We start from the raw sequence: 15,099 nt of genomic DNA on the forward strand, positions 1-15,099 counted from the left end.
CCCGGCTTTATTTGTTGGAATACTATTAGTACTAACAGATTACTGTAACTACGATGCAATCCTTTATTTTCATAAATTATATAGCCTGCGTGTAAATAAAGTAACTCACTCTAGATTCCTGATTTTTTATTTTATAAAAACTATTTCTTATATTAAATGACATTCATTCATCATGAAAATATTTAATACAAGGATGGTGTCTTGAACAAAGTTCACTTTATATCTCATTTTATTTTAAACCCCAAGCCAGCCTCTCTACAGGTTGTAAGTAACTTTAGCACCCTTTATTTTCTTTTATGTATACAATTTTATACCTTTATTCAAAATATCGCTCGGCAGTAGCCTAGCCTGTCCCTCCTGTATCCGATCGGACATTGGTACGGTATGGCCATAATAAACCTCGAATTTGCGGGATCAATGCAGTTTCCTTTTCCATCACTCACCGAGTGTTCGGGACACACGGACCTCTTGTCGATATCAAAGTTTTCCGTCACATTTTCTAAACGTCCATGATATTTCGGTTCGACTTCTTCTACTTCTTTTTTTGGGTCCACTATTTCATCAACCTTAATTTCTTCTTCATTGTTCCCACTGTTATGTGTTATGTCGTTAACTTTGTAAAACAACTTGCCATACAGTGATATAATCTGGCTCACAAACTTTGTGACGACATCTGGATTGTCTTCCAGTCCGGATTCAGGTTGTTTGTTGAACAATATTTTTATCTTGTTCACCAACACATTTGCGAAAATCTCGTTCCACATCAAGGCTTTTTCCGTCGAATTGTTATGTTGTAAACTCAGCAATTTTCTTAAAAGTAACTTTTGTTCGCCATTATGTTGCTCCCTCTTCTCGATTGCGAAGTTTTCTGTTACTTTCAGAGTTATTATTAGGATTAAAATAGCAACGCGCATTTTTTTGTTATATTATTACAATGGCTGTATCTACACAACTGCTGCTCACTATAGATTCCGGTTGCTAGATAATTCTGATAAAGTAACATGTACAGTCAGGAAAAAATATTCCTACATACATAGAATTTTTTTTGGTACTTACCTAACCAAAGTGCAATTTTAGCATAGGTAAGTATTCTCTATTTGTTTAGCTGACTGGTTATTAAGCTAGAATTCAGTAATTTGGCATTTATATTAACCACGCCAAAACGTAGTGGCAAAAAATGTGATTTTAGAATGCCTCCTCCCTCTCTAGCGGATACGTACCTACTTACAAAACTGCATGAGCCAATGTAATTTTTTTTTCAGGAGTAATGATTGCATTTGGATCCAATATAAGTTTTTAATGAACTTACAGCACTGCAATCGTTAACATAGGTGTATGTTGTGCAGTGGCGGATTTCCCATAAGGCACAGTAGGCTCGAGCCTAGGGCGGCGAGATATTAGGGGCGGCAAATTGTGGCAAAAAAATCGCTGATGATAACAAGAAATAACACAAAATTAGGCCAGGCAACGAATTCTCAAAAAAAGGTATAGAGAGAAATGCTTGGAACACAATTTTTGACTTCGTAACTTTGTTTGAACTAGTTAGGAGGTGAACATATCAAAAGTCCCCGGCCGTAGCACTTGAGCCGGGGGAAGAGGGAGGTTTGAAGGTCCTATTTTTCGGTTTTTCGCTTATATCTCGGAAACGGTATACACCCACTTGCCAGAATTTCATTTGCCATAATTTCATCTGCCATAATAGTCAACAGCCATTATATTGTTTCCCATAATTACATATGCAATACTTATTGTTTACTATATTAGTCACGTGCCAGAAACTTTGGTTTCCCATAAAATCAATTTCAATAATATCATTTGTCATCATCATTGTAAGCCATAATGATCACTAGCCATAATAAAATTTGCCATTCAAATTGCTTCCCAGAAAGTAGGTTAGGTTAGAACTGTGACCTCCTACAAAATAAAACGGCTACCAGAAAGTAGGTTAGATTAGGTTCGAATTGCGAACAAGCGAGCGAGCGAAGGGTGCGAGCAAGACTTTCCGGGGCACTCCGACTCGGATAGGTTAAGTTCAGAAGTCTAAGGCGCCTTAGACTTCGATGTTAGGTCTTTTTTTTTGCGCGCCTTGCTCCGACTCTTAGGGCGAACTGCGTAATCGTATGCCAGAATTATAGTGACTAGATAGATTCGGGGAAAAACCATTATTTAGTATGGCGTTTAAATATTCTATTAAATAGTATTATTACAATTAATAATATGGACAACAACACGTATGGCACTCGTACGTTCTGAAATCTAATAATCGGGTAAACAAAGAGTATGTCACATCATTTTTATGGTAAACAAACAATTCGGGCAAATGAAATTCGGGCAAATAAAATTCGGGCATATGAGTATTATTTTATACAATTTTCGGACAAACAATAGACAACCCTCGGAAACTATGCGTTCTATTAACGACTCATCATTGTACAAAATGAAAGCTGATGATCATGTCACAACGACGCATAGTTTCTAAGATATTATAAGCGAAAAACCGAAAAATGGAACCTTCAAATCAAACCCCCCCTACCCCCGCTCAAGGGCTACGGCCGGGGACTTTTGATATTTTCACCTCCTAACGAGTCCAATCAAAGTTACTAAGTTAAAAATGTGTCCCAAGCATTTCCCTCTATACCTTTTCGTTGCCTGACCTAAATGTAGTCAATATGATGGGTGCTGATGCTGAAGGGGCGGCTACAGGGTCTGAGCCTAGGGCGGCAAAGACTGCAAATCCGCCACTGATGTTGTGTAGCATACTTATTACTGCTAGAATTTCCTTCCTTATGTTATAACCTAAACAACTGCATGAAATTAAAGCTCTCCAAAGGGCCTCTACGTGTTGGATGTATATCCCAACGCAAGCCTATCAAAAGACCGGGATTTATATGCCTGTGAAATCCAAAATGGAGAAACAAATAACAACTAAAGAATTTTATTCGCGTTTAACAAATTAAAAACCATTAACTAAACTTAAAATATAAAAAAAAAATATGCTTGCGATAGTCTTTTTCACCATCACTGTACTTTTGTTTTGACACCACAGACTGATAACGATAAGGAAAGTAAACATTAAATGACGTAGCCTATGTTCACAGAGATTCTGGTGCTGCTCCAAATAGTGTATCGAATCACAATACAGGTAAAATAGAATCAAGGTTACTCGATAAAATAGATAAGATATTATTGCACGCCCAAACGGTGCAGCTTTTAATTCCGATGGACCATTACATTATACATTAAGGTTATCAGTTGACCCATAATTCAGACAAACCAACGACAGAAATAACAAATGGAATCTACAATATACGAAAACTCATTGTGCAGATCCGATTCCACATTATGTTTTTCCTTTCGAAGACCAAAAGCATATATATGTGTGTTTATTTATATTATTTACAGAATTCCCTAGTCTCTTCGTGGGGGACTAATTCTACGTTGTAACACAATTGAAAGTAAAACGCACACAAAATAAAACAAGAAGTCGAAAACAGTTTTAAGTGTGTTTCCGAAAAGAGAGATAAGTATGAGGAACATGAATTAATTTAGCTTACATCTCTGCAAGTTCGATAAAATCACAATAAAACGCAGCCGCACCTGAAGAAACGCAACAGCATGTTTGTATGTCTGAACATAACTATTAGTGGACTCTAGACTGGTATATAATGGCGTCCAAGCTCTGAACCAGCTTGGAAGGCAAAACAGAGTGCAACTGGTATGGATCCCAGGGCACGAGGGATTCATAGGCAATGAAAATGCAGATGAACTTGCCAGAACCGGATCTGTAAATAATCTTATAGGTCCGGAACCATTCGTGGGGCTCTCACAGGGAACCATCACAACGGCTATTAGAGACCATACCAAGACTAAACATCAGGAAGAATGGGACAGACGGGTCTAAAGCATGCAAAGCTCTTTATGCAAGGAGTAGACTCCGGCTGGAGCAAAAAGCTTTGGAAACTTAGCAAAAGACAACTCCAAATCATAACGGGGGTGTTTACTGGCTATTACGGGGTCAAAGGAATTCTGGCCAAGATGGGACACTCTGACAACACTGATTGTCTTATGTGTGGCGAAGAGGAATGTCACGCCCTCGCCAGACAAAGAATGAAGGACTTTGGAGCAGGATATCTGGAACCAAAGGACTTTAAAACGCTACCCATGAGCTCCATCATCCGACACATGGATATGGTAGGAAAGCTCTTGAGTAGTTGACGGATCTTCTCTAGTGGGGTAATTGCACAAAATATCCCTATGGGTCGAAGTGTATCCGCAAGGGCCCCCGAAAACAATAAGATAAGATAAGATAAGAACATAACTATTTATCTTCAATAAAAATCACATTCACAATATCCTGTAAACATTCAAGTTGTGATTCCTATTTATATCCTCAGTATCAATATCAGTTGATCAATTACTGTATTGAAAATGTACGCGAATCCAATTTCACGGGCGGCCCTTCGTTTTCCTTTGATTCGAGCAAATATCTCTCTGAATCACTGTGGCCCCTTCTATAAAAACGATAGAAGGATTTTCGGCAACTGGTTTGGTTACCTGTTATATTTTACCACAGCATTTGTTGAAAAATAAATGTAAAGGTTTGTAGGAAATCTCTTTAGAATTACTATGAACTTTGAAATGAATTAGATACATAATTAGCTACATTTAACTTGTAAAAAATGTTTTTCTCAAACATGCAATTAAATATTGAGATTATGTTCTTCATATTAGGCTAGGAAGTATCACGTTTCGGGTGCGGCTAGACGAGATCATACAAAATTGCAGGCCTAGGCCGAGAAGTTAATTTCCATTTGATAAGTATTTGTGACACAGCATCACGTTATTCGGCCACTAAAAAAACTATAAGCAATAGGTATTTGCTTTTTGGTTCGTTATGACCTTCTGCCAATAAGTACGCTTTATTTGCACAAATTTTCCAGAAAAGTATGAATAGTATCTTTGCGCTTTTGTTTGTAATAGTTATTTGTACAACAAGGGATCAAAGTTTGATATTTCTTCGAGTGCTTATTTTGAGTCCCGTGCAAGCGAAAGATTCTATACTAGATTCACGAGCGTAGCGAGTGAATCTAATTTAGAATCTTAAGCGTAGTAAGGGACTTAAAAGCGCACGAGATGTAAATAACTTTGATCTCGTGTAGTTCACAAAACTTTTCACCTCAGCAGTGAGAACATATTAGAGAACCCGAAAAATGTATTCCTTCTTCATCACTTACCTATTCAATCATGTAAGTAGCAAAGTACCCTTGTTCGAGCTGCTGAGGTGAAAAAGTTTTTCTTGACAGGTTCAAGTTTTCATTCAGGTTTTCTCAAAATTCCCGTTATATTTCGGATTTTTACCATTATAATTTACAAATTATAACGATTAATTTCATATATATTTTACATGTACCTATAGTTGTACACAAAATCTGTGTCGCTTAACAAAATCGACGATTTCCTGTTCTACAATAAAGTTCTGCGATGAATAAATATGTCGTCAAAGTGTTGTACCTCACATATTTTGAAAATTATAATTCCTAGCAACATTCTTCGATGGCAATTATTGCCAGAGAATTTAATGATAATATATTGTTAACTAGCGACCCGCCCTGGCTTCGCACGCGTTAACAAATTATATATAAACCTTCCTATTGAATCACTCTATCTATTTAAAACAAACCGCATCAAAATCCGTTGCGTAGTTTTAAAGATCTAAGCATTATGACATAGACAGACAGACAGCGGGAAGCGACTTTGTTTTATTCTATGTATAGTGATTGGCAGATTTTTTGTTACTTCAACTATTTTATAATTAGAATGAAAACGGCCAAAATGCTTTTTTTCCTAAGGTAAATGCATGACAAGTTGTATGCTTTCTTCCGATTGGAACTCTACTTTGAGCTTACGATTCGGAGTATTACCTAAAATATAATAAAAAAAAAAACAAACCGTCACAGTCTTTTGTTGAGCCGAATAATTGGGTACCTGTTTCCTTTTCTTTGTGAGGATTGAATATAAAAATACGTTCTCTCCTTATACTTAACGCTGATAAAAAATTACACTAATGAGCACCCGACTAACGAGTGCTCAGGTTGAAAGTCGTAATTAATACCAGCCAAATAATTTAGGAAGGCAATAATTAAGAAACTTAGAGCTCGTTTAGCTGGCTTGTTCGGAGATTAAATTTACGGAGGCATAAATTTTCACTCTAAAAAACGACTGCTAAAATGTGCTGGTTAATTTGCGTGTCTGCACGGGTGAAAACAGTATTTTGAACAAATAAACATGGCTTGAGGAAATGTTTTATATAATTATAGTTTGTCAAAGGAATTCTCACTTTAGTACAAAAACATTCCATGATTTAAAATCACTTTCCCACTGTTTTTTGGCATATTATCTATAATTATGATTAAAATTAGAATTGTTAACCTAGTCGCAATAAAATAATTGCCACTTTTCGCAAAACTTAAGAGCTGTCATTAAAAACAAAACAAAAAACCCAACACGGCACTTTGTCTAAATATAAACAAAATATTTCGAGAGAACCGGCGCCGCCCATCGAACGGCTTGTTTGTCGAGTGATAACATTGAAAATGCAACATCCGATTGAATCTTCTTTTTCACTCCACTGAAGCGGCAGGGTTGCCGATGATTTCCTTTATATTGATATATTTTAAACATAATATTGTCTATCTAAGACCGAATATTGTCTATCTGCATTAGGGCCGAAAAACTTGGCCCGAGTCCACCTACAACTATACATACAACTTATCTGGACAGCTCTACTGTGCTTTGTGCTGCCGGACTTTCAAAACCAAATTTGGATTTAGAAGTCACGCTCGCGCCTATACGCGTATTAATAGTTAATATAAACCCTTTAAAAATTATAATATTAATAAAATATAAATAATAAAATGCTTGTCAGGATGTCGCCATCGACGGATACATCTGGGAGGACATCATACTTATAGGTACCTAAATGGCAAAACACACCACCATCCCAGTCAACTAGCTACTGTAGGAAAATATTTTCTGGAAGCCCCGAGAATATTATGTCATGACCACTGACAATCCAACCTCTAGACTGAGCTTAGGCCAATTCTTTCATGAAACCGATGCTGCCAAAAATACGGGGTTGCGGGGGGACGAGGTGAGCGAATCCCGTGCCGTGATTGGTCCGTTCAAAGACACGGACCAATCAAGGCACGGGATTGACTCGAAGATGGAGTAACGCTACCGTATGTGTGGCAGAGGAGGTAGCGCGACTATGCTATGTCTAGAGGTTGGATTGTCTGTGGTCATGACACTCATGACCAGCATCTAGCCGCAGAGCTCCAGCATGCCAGGCGGGTGAGCTCAAGATACCGCGAGTCAAGTAGAAGGCTTATGCGAAAATTTGCCCATACAATTAGACGAATATATACATACCTATAGTTACCCAAAAATGCACGCGTTACTATAAAAAATATCTAAATCCATGCTATACTCGTAATGTGTAGCAAATTGACAACCCTGGGACTGCGAGAATGCTAACAGTTTTACATTATGCACTAACTTGTATTCTGATTTGATTGGATTTGTAAACTCGTTGCAGATAATAGGCAATATAAAGGAGAGAGTAAAAATTATCACACCAAAAGATGTTGGTACCTATAGGTACAACTCCAGAAAGTCCGAATAAGGCTCATTCCAAATCAGACATATGCCAAATCGCTTATACCTGGATTGCTGTCGATGTACTTGCACTTCGTTACAGACATGTAAGTGTAAGAACGAGAAGTACCTATAGGTAGGTTAACACTCTAAACTATATAAACGATGATTTTTGCTTAAATAACGGCCGACAACCGGTCTGACCTAGCGTGTAGTGACCCTGCCTGTTAAGCCGATGGTACTGGGTTCGAATCCCGGTAAGGGCATTTATTTGTGTGGTCAACACAGATATTTGTTCCTGAGTCATGGGTGTTTTCTATGTATATAAGTATGTAATTACTAATTATCTATATAAGTATGTTTATCGTCGCCTACCCGCACCCGTAGTACAAGCTTTGCTTAGTTTGGGGCTAGGTATCAACCTGGGCTAGGAATAAATAAATCAATATTGGGGAACATCTTACACAGATCACTGTAACAACACACAATATTTATTTATAAACAGTCGGAAGGACCCTCCTAAAAAGTCAGGGCCACATTATTGAATACGGTGGCCCTGGTTAAAATCCAGGTGGGCAAGGAAGTTTATTTCCATGATATTTCACCTCTATTGACAATGACTTAAGTTTCAAGACGTTTACAAACCTTATTGTATGTTATGTAATTAATATTATGTAACGTGCATAGTACTGCAAATTTATAAAAAGTGAAAGGTTTGTGTTTATCTGCAATACGTATCTATATTTATTGAAAGTTCTGATAAGTATGACGTTTTCACAATGTTAGCGATTTCACCAGTTATCATAAAACAGTGTAGAATTGCTTTGCAGGTCGCACTTGTCCAGGGATGCATTCGGAAGGCTAACGATACTGTTCCGCCGGACCGGACGTCCGGTCCATTTCGCGGATCACTACGCCAGCGGCAGCTTTCTCTCTTTGTGCGCAATGGAAAACATTTTATTAGTCTAAACAAACACTAACAATACCTACCATGGATAGTTCTAAGAGGTTTTGTTCAACTGCTTAATATTTTTTGTTTCTAAATTTGTTAAACCCTCGGGCCTTGTAACCCTGGCAACTCTCAAAACTCGCGCTACGCTCGTGTTCAATTTTTGAGTCTTACGCTTACATTCGGGTTAGCTATAATAACAGGTTCAGAGTTTTAGATATACCGATGGAGTTAAGTTACAAATCGCGGAATACGAGTAACACTTGCCTAAAGTGGAGTTCAATAGAAAAGACAAAATTATAAACAAATATGTATGACAGATTTTTATAGCATTTGACGTACCTAACCTAAAACCTAACCTAACCTAAAAGTTTTACGATGGATTATTTTCATTAAAATATTAATAATAAACATAATATATCTTCTAACTAGTAATTGATATAAATAAAAGGTTTGATTCGAGTACCTATATAAACTCTTGATAAAATCATTTCATCACTTTTTGTGGGTGCCCACAAAAAGTGCAGGATTACGAAGAAATAAAGGTACTTAAATTTATTTGTTTAAATTACTCGTACATATTTGTCTTTTCTATTGAACTCCACTTTAGGTAGGTACTAGGTATGTAATGCCGAAGTAATTTCGTCGAGAGGAGGCTATTCCGAGAACTTATGTTTTCGAATCTTATTAGCATCTCTATTAGCATTAAGTAGACTAAAGTTGAGTTTTAACTTGGTTAACAAGTCTGACAGCTGTCTGCGAAATTTTTTCGCTTAAAACTTGCGTCGTTAGTGTTTTGTTCTTCAGTCAAATTTAGTACCTAAGTAGTAGTAGTAGTAGTAGTAGGTAGGTATTAGAAGTATTGGAACCTTCATCTGCTGTATTTGGTATTGATATGTGTTATAGTTCTACAACAATTGTATTCTATCTACTCACGTATTACATGAATGTGATTAGGATTTGGGTTTTGGTTAAAAAATAGTTTGTTATTGTTTTTGAGATGTATTGAAATCAAAATAGCCTATAGTGTTTTTCAATCGTCGAAAGGCAGGCCTTCTTACTTTTGGAAGTTGGAAAGGCCCTTTCCAGGTCATTGGAACTATTTTTCCCCGTCAAGTCATCGCTTAACGGTCGTTAGCGCGCCACGTCCCGCTAACTGACAGTTTGCGGTGGCGGTAATTAGTGGACGGTTAACAATGCCGGCACCCGAGTTACTGGTTTCCATCTCTATTTTTACAAGTTCAATTTAATTTAGTTGATGGAGTGTTTGCGAGAAACGCTTCATTAATTAAAATTGAAATCCAAGTGATGTAATTTTTTTATTAACTTCTTTTTTTTCCTAGTACGTTTAAATACTTCAAATAATTAAATATACATTAAAATGAACTATAAACTAAATTAAAACTAAACTTAATAAGCCAACTTAGTCAAACAACTCGTCCCGCGCCCTTCCAGATGCAAAGATCACGCCCGCCGCATTGCCACGCTGAACCGCGATAGACAGCCTCTGCATCAGGAATGACCCGGAACGAGGGTCATGACCTCTCTCCCTTACCAAATAATTTGGATCTTCTTTGGTTGTTCTTGGCAAAATAATTTAAAAACGAAACTTTTTTGTACGTTACAGAAAGGTGAACGCCTTAAGCGGCCTTATTGCATTATCTACCAATCAACCTAGGCTAAATAGAAAAAAGCTAGCGTGATACATGAAATTATAGGTATGAACATAACGTGGGACAGTTCTAGAATGTTAATGTGGGGTTTGATTACTATGACGGTTACATTTATAAGTCCTATTTTGCTCTTGATAGAGGTTTGACGGGCAACGACATCACACATTTAACCCTCCAGGGCGATGTTGGAAGCTTTCCTGGGACCTAAGTATTATACAGAAATGTCACATAATTTCGACGCAATCAGATAAAATTTCAAAAGCACGTCTCATAAGCAGGGACCGGAACCGGTTACCTTAACCGGGGTTTTTCATAGGGTTATTTTAGAAGTGGTTATAAAAACCCCTACCATAACGGTAACCGTCTGATAAGGTAACACTTTGATTCGGTAACCGTATCAGATTGAGTTAACCCCTGTTACCGGTAACCGAAATAAAAACCCAGTCTATTCTGTTACCTCATAATAAGGTTTTGAACCAGTTCAAACGATTGTAATCTTTACGCAGACTTAAATACAACTTATTCTTGAATAACCGTGGTTGGCATGGGCGGTCTATGAAGGCTCCAGCACAAACAAGTTTTTTTGCCGGTAACTTCGCTTATTGACAATTCAAACAATATTGTACTTTGAGTCCTTACGCTAAAATTGAAAACATAAGTGAGCGATTACAGTATTATTTTGAAGCGAGCGAGAGCCGCAGCGCGGCCATTCCTTTGTTTATACCTGTGTGTTCCTATTGTTTTTGTTAATTTCAGAGCAATTCTAGTTTAGAAATTTTTAGAAAAGGGGTTGCAAGTAAACAACATCATATCCTAGTAATATCTGGTATTATTTAGTTATATTTTATGCTACTTAGATTATTATTTTTATTTTCGGGTTCACACACATTTCATCTAACTAGTAATATTACTGGTACCTAGTTAGGTATAATTTATCTTAAGTGATTAAAAAAAGTCACTTTGTGATAAAGATACATGCGCTAGCGGATTGTGGTAGATATTTTACCATAGTTAACAAATGACATATGTACTAGTTATTATGATCTCATTTTATAATAAGCAATTAAAGTCTATTTTTTTATTCGGTAGACTAAATTGACATTTCATAGTATGAAATGAAATGACACATGATGTTCATACTATGAAATGTCATTTTAGTCTACCGAATAAAAAATAGACTTTAGTTTAAAATGTTTTCAGATGCGGTGAGTTGTATGAGCTAAAAGTCGTAATTTACCTTGTACCGCTTAATGCAGCGATCAGAAAATATATATCTATAGCAGTTATAAACTTATTTTAATACTACAAATCTTTCATTAATACCAGAATTCATTATACATTCATTGGGTATCTATAACATTGGTAGGTGAAATAGTTTTGATTAAATTAAATAGATACATACATACTTAGTAAGCAGTGTTGGGCATTCAAGAATAAAATCATTACTTAATAAGAATTTCTAAGAATAAAATCATGTTGATTTTATTCCCGTCAAAATTATTCAAATAATTTTGATCGGAAATAATTCGTATGTGAAAAAATTGAATAAGAATAATCTCATTCTTAATCAAATAAATATAATCATGATTTTATATTCTAAATAATATTCCTGGATTAAACATGTAGTCTGGGTGCCGTATAGGCGTTACGTATAGATAGAAGTAAATTAGACAAGAAACTACTATGTTTCTTGACTAATTTATACCAGATTTTATGCAATAAAATCTTACAAATTTAATTTACTGCCGCATAGTCTTGGTATTGGACGATTCCCGTATTTCTTTTAATGTCATAACTAAATCATCAGGTACAATTCAGCTGCTCTGAACGGATGGTGGATAGCGAAACTCTTCAATGGCTCACTGTGCCTAAATTAATGTAAAAAATAAAAAACCGGCCAAGTGCGAGTCTGACTCGCGCAGGAAGGGTTCCGCACCATTACGCAAAAACCAGCAAATAAATCACGTTTGTTGTATGGGAGCCCCACTTAGATATTTATTATATGCTGTTTTTAGTATTTGTTGTAATAGCAGCAACAGAAATTCATTATATGTGAAAATTTCAACTGCCTAGCTATCACGGTTCATGAGATACAGCCTGGTGACAGACAGACGGACAGAGGAGTCTTAGTAATAGGGTCCCGTTTATACCCTTTGGGTACGGAACCCTAAAAAAGATGTTTTTAAAGGTAGGATAAGGAATGGCTCGATATGGTGTATTCCTATTTCTCCCCGCCGGGCACAGATGGGAATAGGCACTTCATTTAAATCATTCCCATATGTCCCCGCCTCATGTATCGCGGCGATCACGTTGGGCAGGAACAAATGGGGAAAATACTCATGATTTTTTTCTGTTTTCGAATTATGTTTATAGTTCGTTTTTTTTAGCATTAGAAAGAACTTGAAAGAAGGTAAGCGATTTTGACATGTCTTTTAATTGAAAAACACTTTTTAAAAACCATAACTATTACTTATGAAAGCAGAAGACTATAAAAGATCGTATTAGATTCATAATTGTTACATATTTACCGTAACTTATTTTTAAAATGTGCTTTTCGATTAAAAGACACATCAAGATTGTTTACCTTATTTCTAATGCTAAAAAAAAATGAACGCTGTATGTGGTTTCAGGTGGCCTACCGCGAACCACGTTCGACGTGTTACCTCCCTGTCACACTTACGTACGAATTTACAAGTACGACAGAGAGGCAAGACGTCGAACGTGGTTCGCGGTAGGCGCTCAGTATCCGAGTTACTACCAAGACTTATGGTGTTTTTAAAAGCTCTTCTGATATTTAAAATTTGCATTTATTATTTAGACGGAAATTAACAGGTATTAATATCGTTTGACACAACGCTTGCCGCACGTGTTTAGCAAATGCTGACAAAGAATTCACCACGCCACGACTTAATCCTATTGTTATTGCCAATGAGTAATAAATGACGGTCTCAAGTGGAAACACGCCTGCAACTTTCTGCAAATCTATTTAATTATAGTGATAAGCGTAGAACTCTTTTCTTACCTGCAGTAATTTACTATCTCATTCACTTTCCGTAGGTGTGAAAGAGATAGCATACGTCAGACCTCAAGGCTGATAGGAATAATAAACAAAATACATACTTAATACGCAAAGAAATATACATTGAACCATCATAATTATAATTTCGCAGTTTACTTTCTATGTAGCTTCATTATAAAATTATCATCGCCGTTTCAAAAAATGTATCTATCTATCACAATAAAATCTTTTACGCTAAAAAAAATTCAAATCAATCCGACCATTGAAAAGAGGGGTGAAATTCATTTTACTATCTATATACATTGTACTACATATAATATGACGTATAATATGACCAAATAAATGCCATTTAACCTTGTTACCACTAACTCATGTATCTACAATTACATCAATTAGTCATGACACGGCAGAGCACTGATAACAATACTGTAGTGTAGTACAATAATAAGGCTTTATTGTTGTCACTATGACTCTTACCGCATTCTGCTTAATCCTAAATATCCTAATACAATAGAAAATACGACGACCTTTAAACATTCGGTGCACTTGCGTTGTAGCGCGTGCCAGCGGAGCGCAGCGTTTTGATTTAAATACGCATGTTGCTTCGCCTGTGTAGGTATATTTATTATCTTCATGTTATTAGGTACTAGGAAGTGCAAATAATTGACTTCATACATGAAAGATATTTTGCAGATTTTGTTCAATAGTCACCTTCAACAACACGAGAGTAATCTAGAGCAGACTTGGGCAAAAAATAACTTGAATAAGAATAAGAATAAAAACAGAAATTTCATTCTTAATCCAATCGATTTCAATAAGAATAATTCTTGCACTCGTTATTTTAGAATAAAATGAAAGTGAATAAATCATGACACTTTTATTTTAAATGAAAAAGACAAAACGGAATATTTATTCCAGATGTAGGATTATACTAAATAACGTTTTATTCAATTAGAATGTTATTCTGAATTAATTTAATTTTTGTAGTTACTACTACTTTTAATTTTGTAAGTTTCTAAAATAAATAAAACAAATAAAATAGATAAAACAAATAAAATAAATTATATTATTTTCATCTATTTTATTAGTATTGCATTTTAGTTTTTATATAATATTATAAGTATTAGTTTAATTTTTAAGTAGGTTTATTTTAATTTTAGTTTAGGTTTTAAATTTTTAATTCATAGTTAGTTGTAATGTTTTTTTATTATTACCTTTTAAGTTAAATAAATGAACTTTATCCTAATAAAATAAATAAGACAAATAAAATAAATAAAATAAATAAAATAAATAAAATAAATAAAATAAATAAAATAAATAAAATAAATAAAATAAATAAAATAAATAAAATAAATACAATAAATAAAATAAATAAAATAAATAAAATAAATACAATAAATAAAATAAATAAAATATATAAAATATATAAAATATATCAAATATATAAACTATATAAAAATATATAAAATATAAATAAAATATGTAAAATGTTATATACATTCAAAATAATCAAAATAAATTATATAAATAAAATTAACAAAATTAATAACAAATAAAATAAATGAAATAAGTAAAATAAACAAAATAAAAAAATTTACATAATAAACAAAATAAAAAATTAACATAATAAACAAAATAAGTAAAATAAACAAAAACATTAAAATAAACAAAAACATTAAAATAAGCAAAATTAAAAAAAATTACAAAAATAACAAAATAAACTATTAGTTCTATTAATAAATTAACTATTTCTTTTAGTAGGTATTTGACTGACGGCACATCACTAAATAATAATGTAGCAAACC

At 34.8% G+C, this 15,099-nt stretch overlaps 1 protein-coding gene across 1 annotated transcript; it reads right to left on the bottom strand.

The window, feature by feature from the left end:
- Positions 1-274: 274 nt before the first annotated feature.
- Positions 275-1,015, bottom strand: LOC134662179 (uncharacterized). The gene has a single exon (XM_063518448.1). It carries the CDS (start codon positions 912-914, stop codon positions 321-323), a length of 594 nt encoding a protein of 197 aa, XP_063374518.1. The 5' UTR covers positions 915-1,015; the 3' UTR covers positions 275-320.
- Positions 1,016-15,099: the final 14,084 nt, after the last annotated feature.

Source organism: Cydia amplana, chromosome 2 (genome assembly GCF_948474715.1).
Source record: "Cydia amplana chromosome 2, ilCydAmpl1.1, whole genome shotgun sequence".
Classification (NCBI taxonomy): domain Eukaryota; kingdom Metazoa; phylum Arthropoda; class Insecta; order Lepidoptera; family Tortricidae; genus Cydia; species Cydia amplana.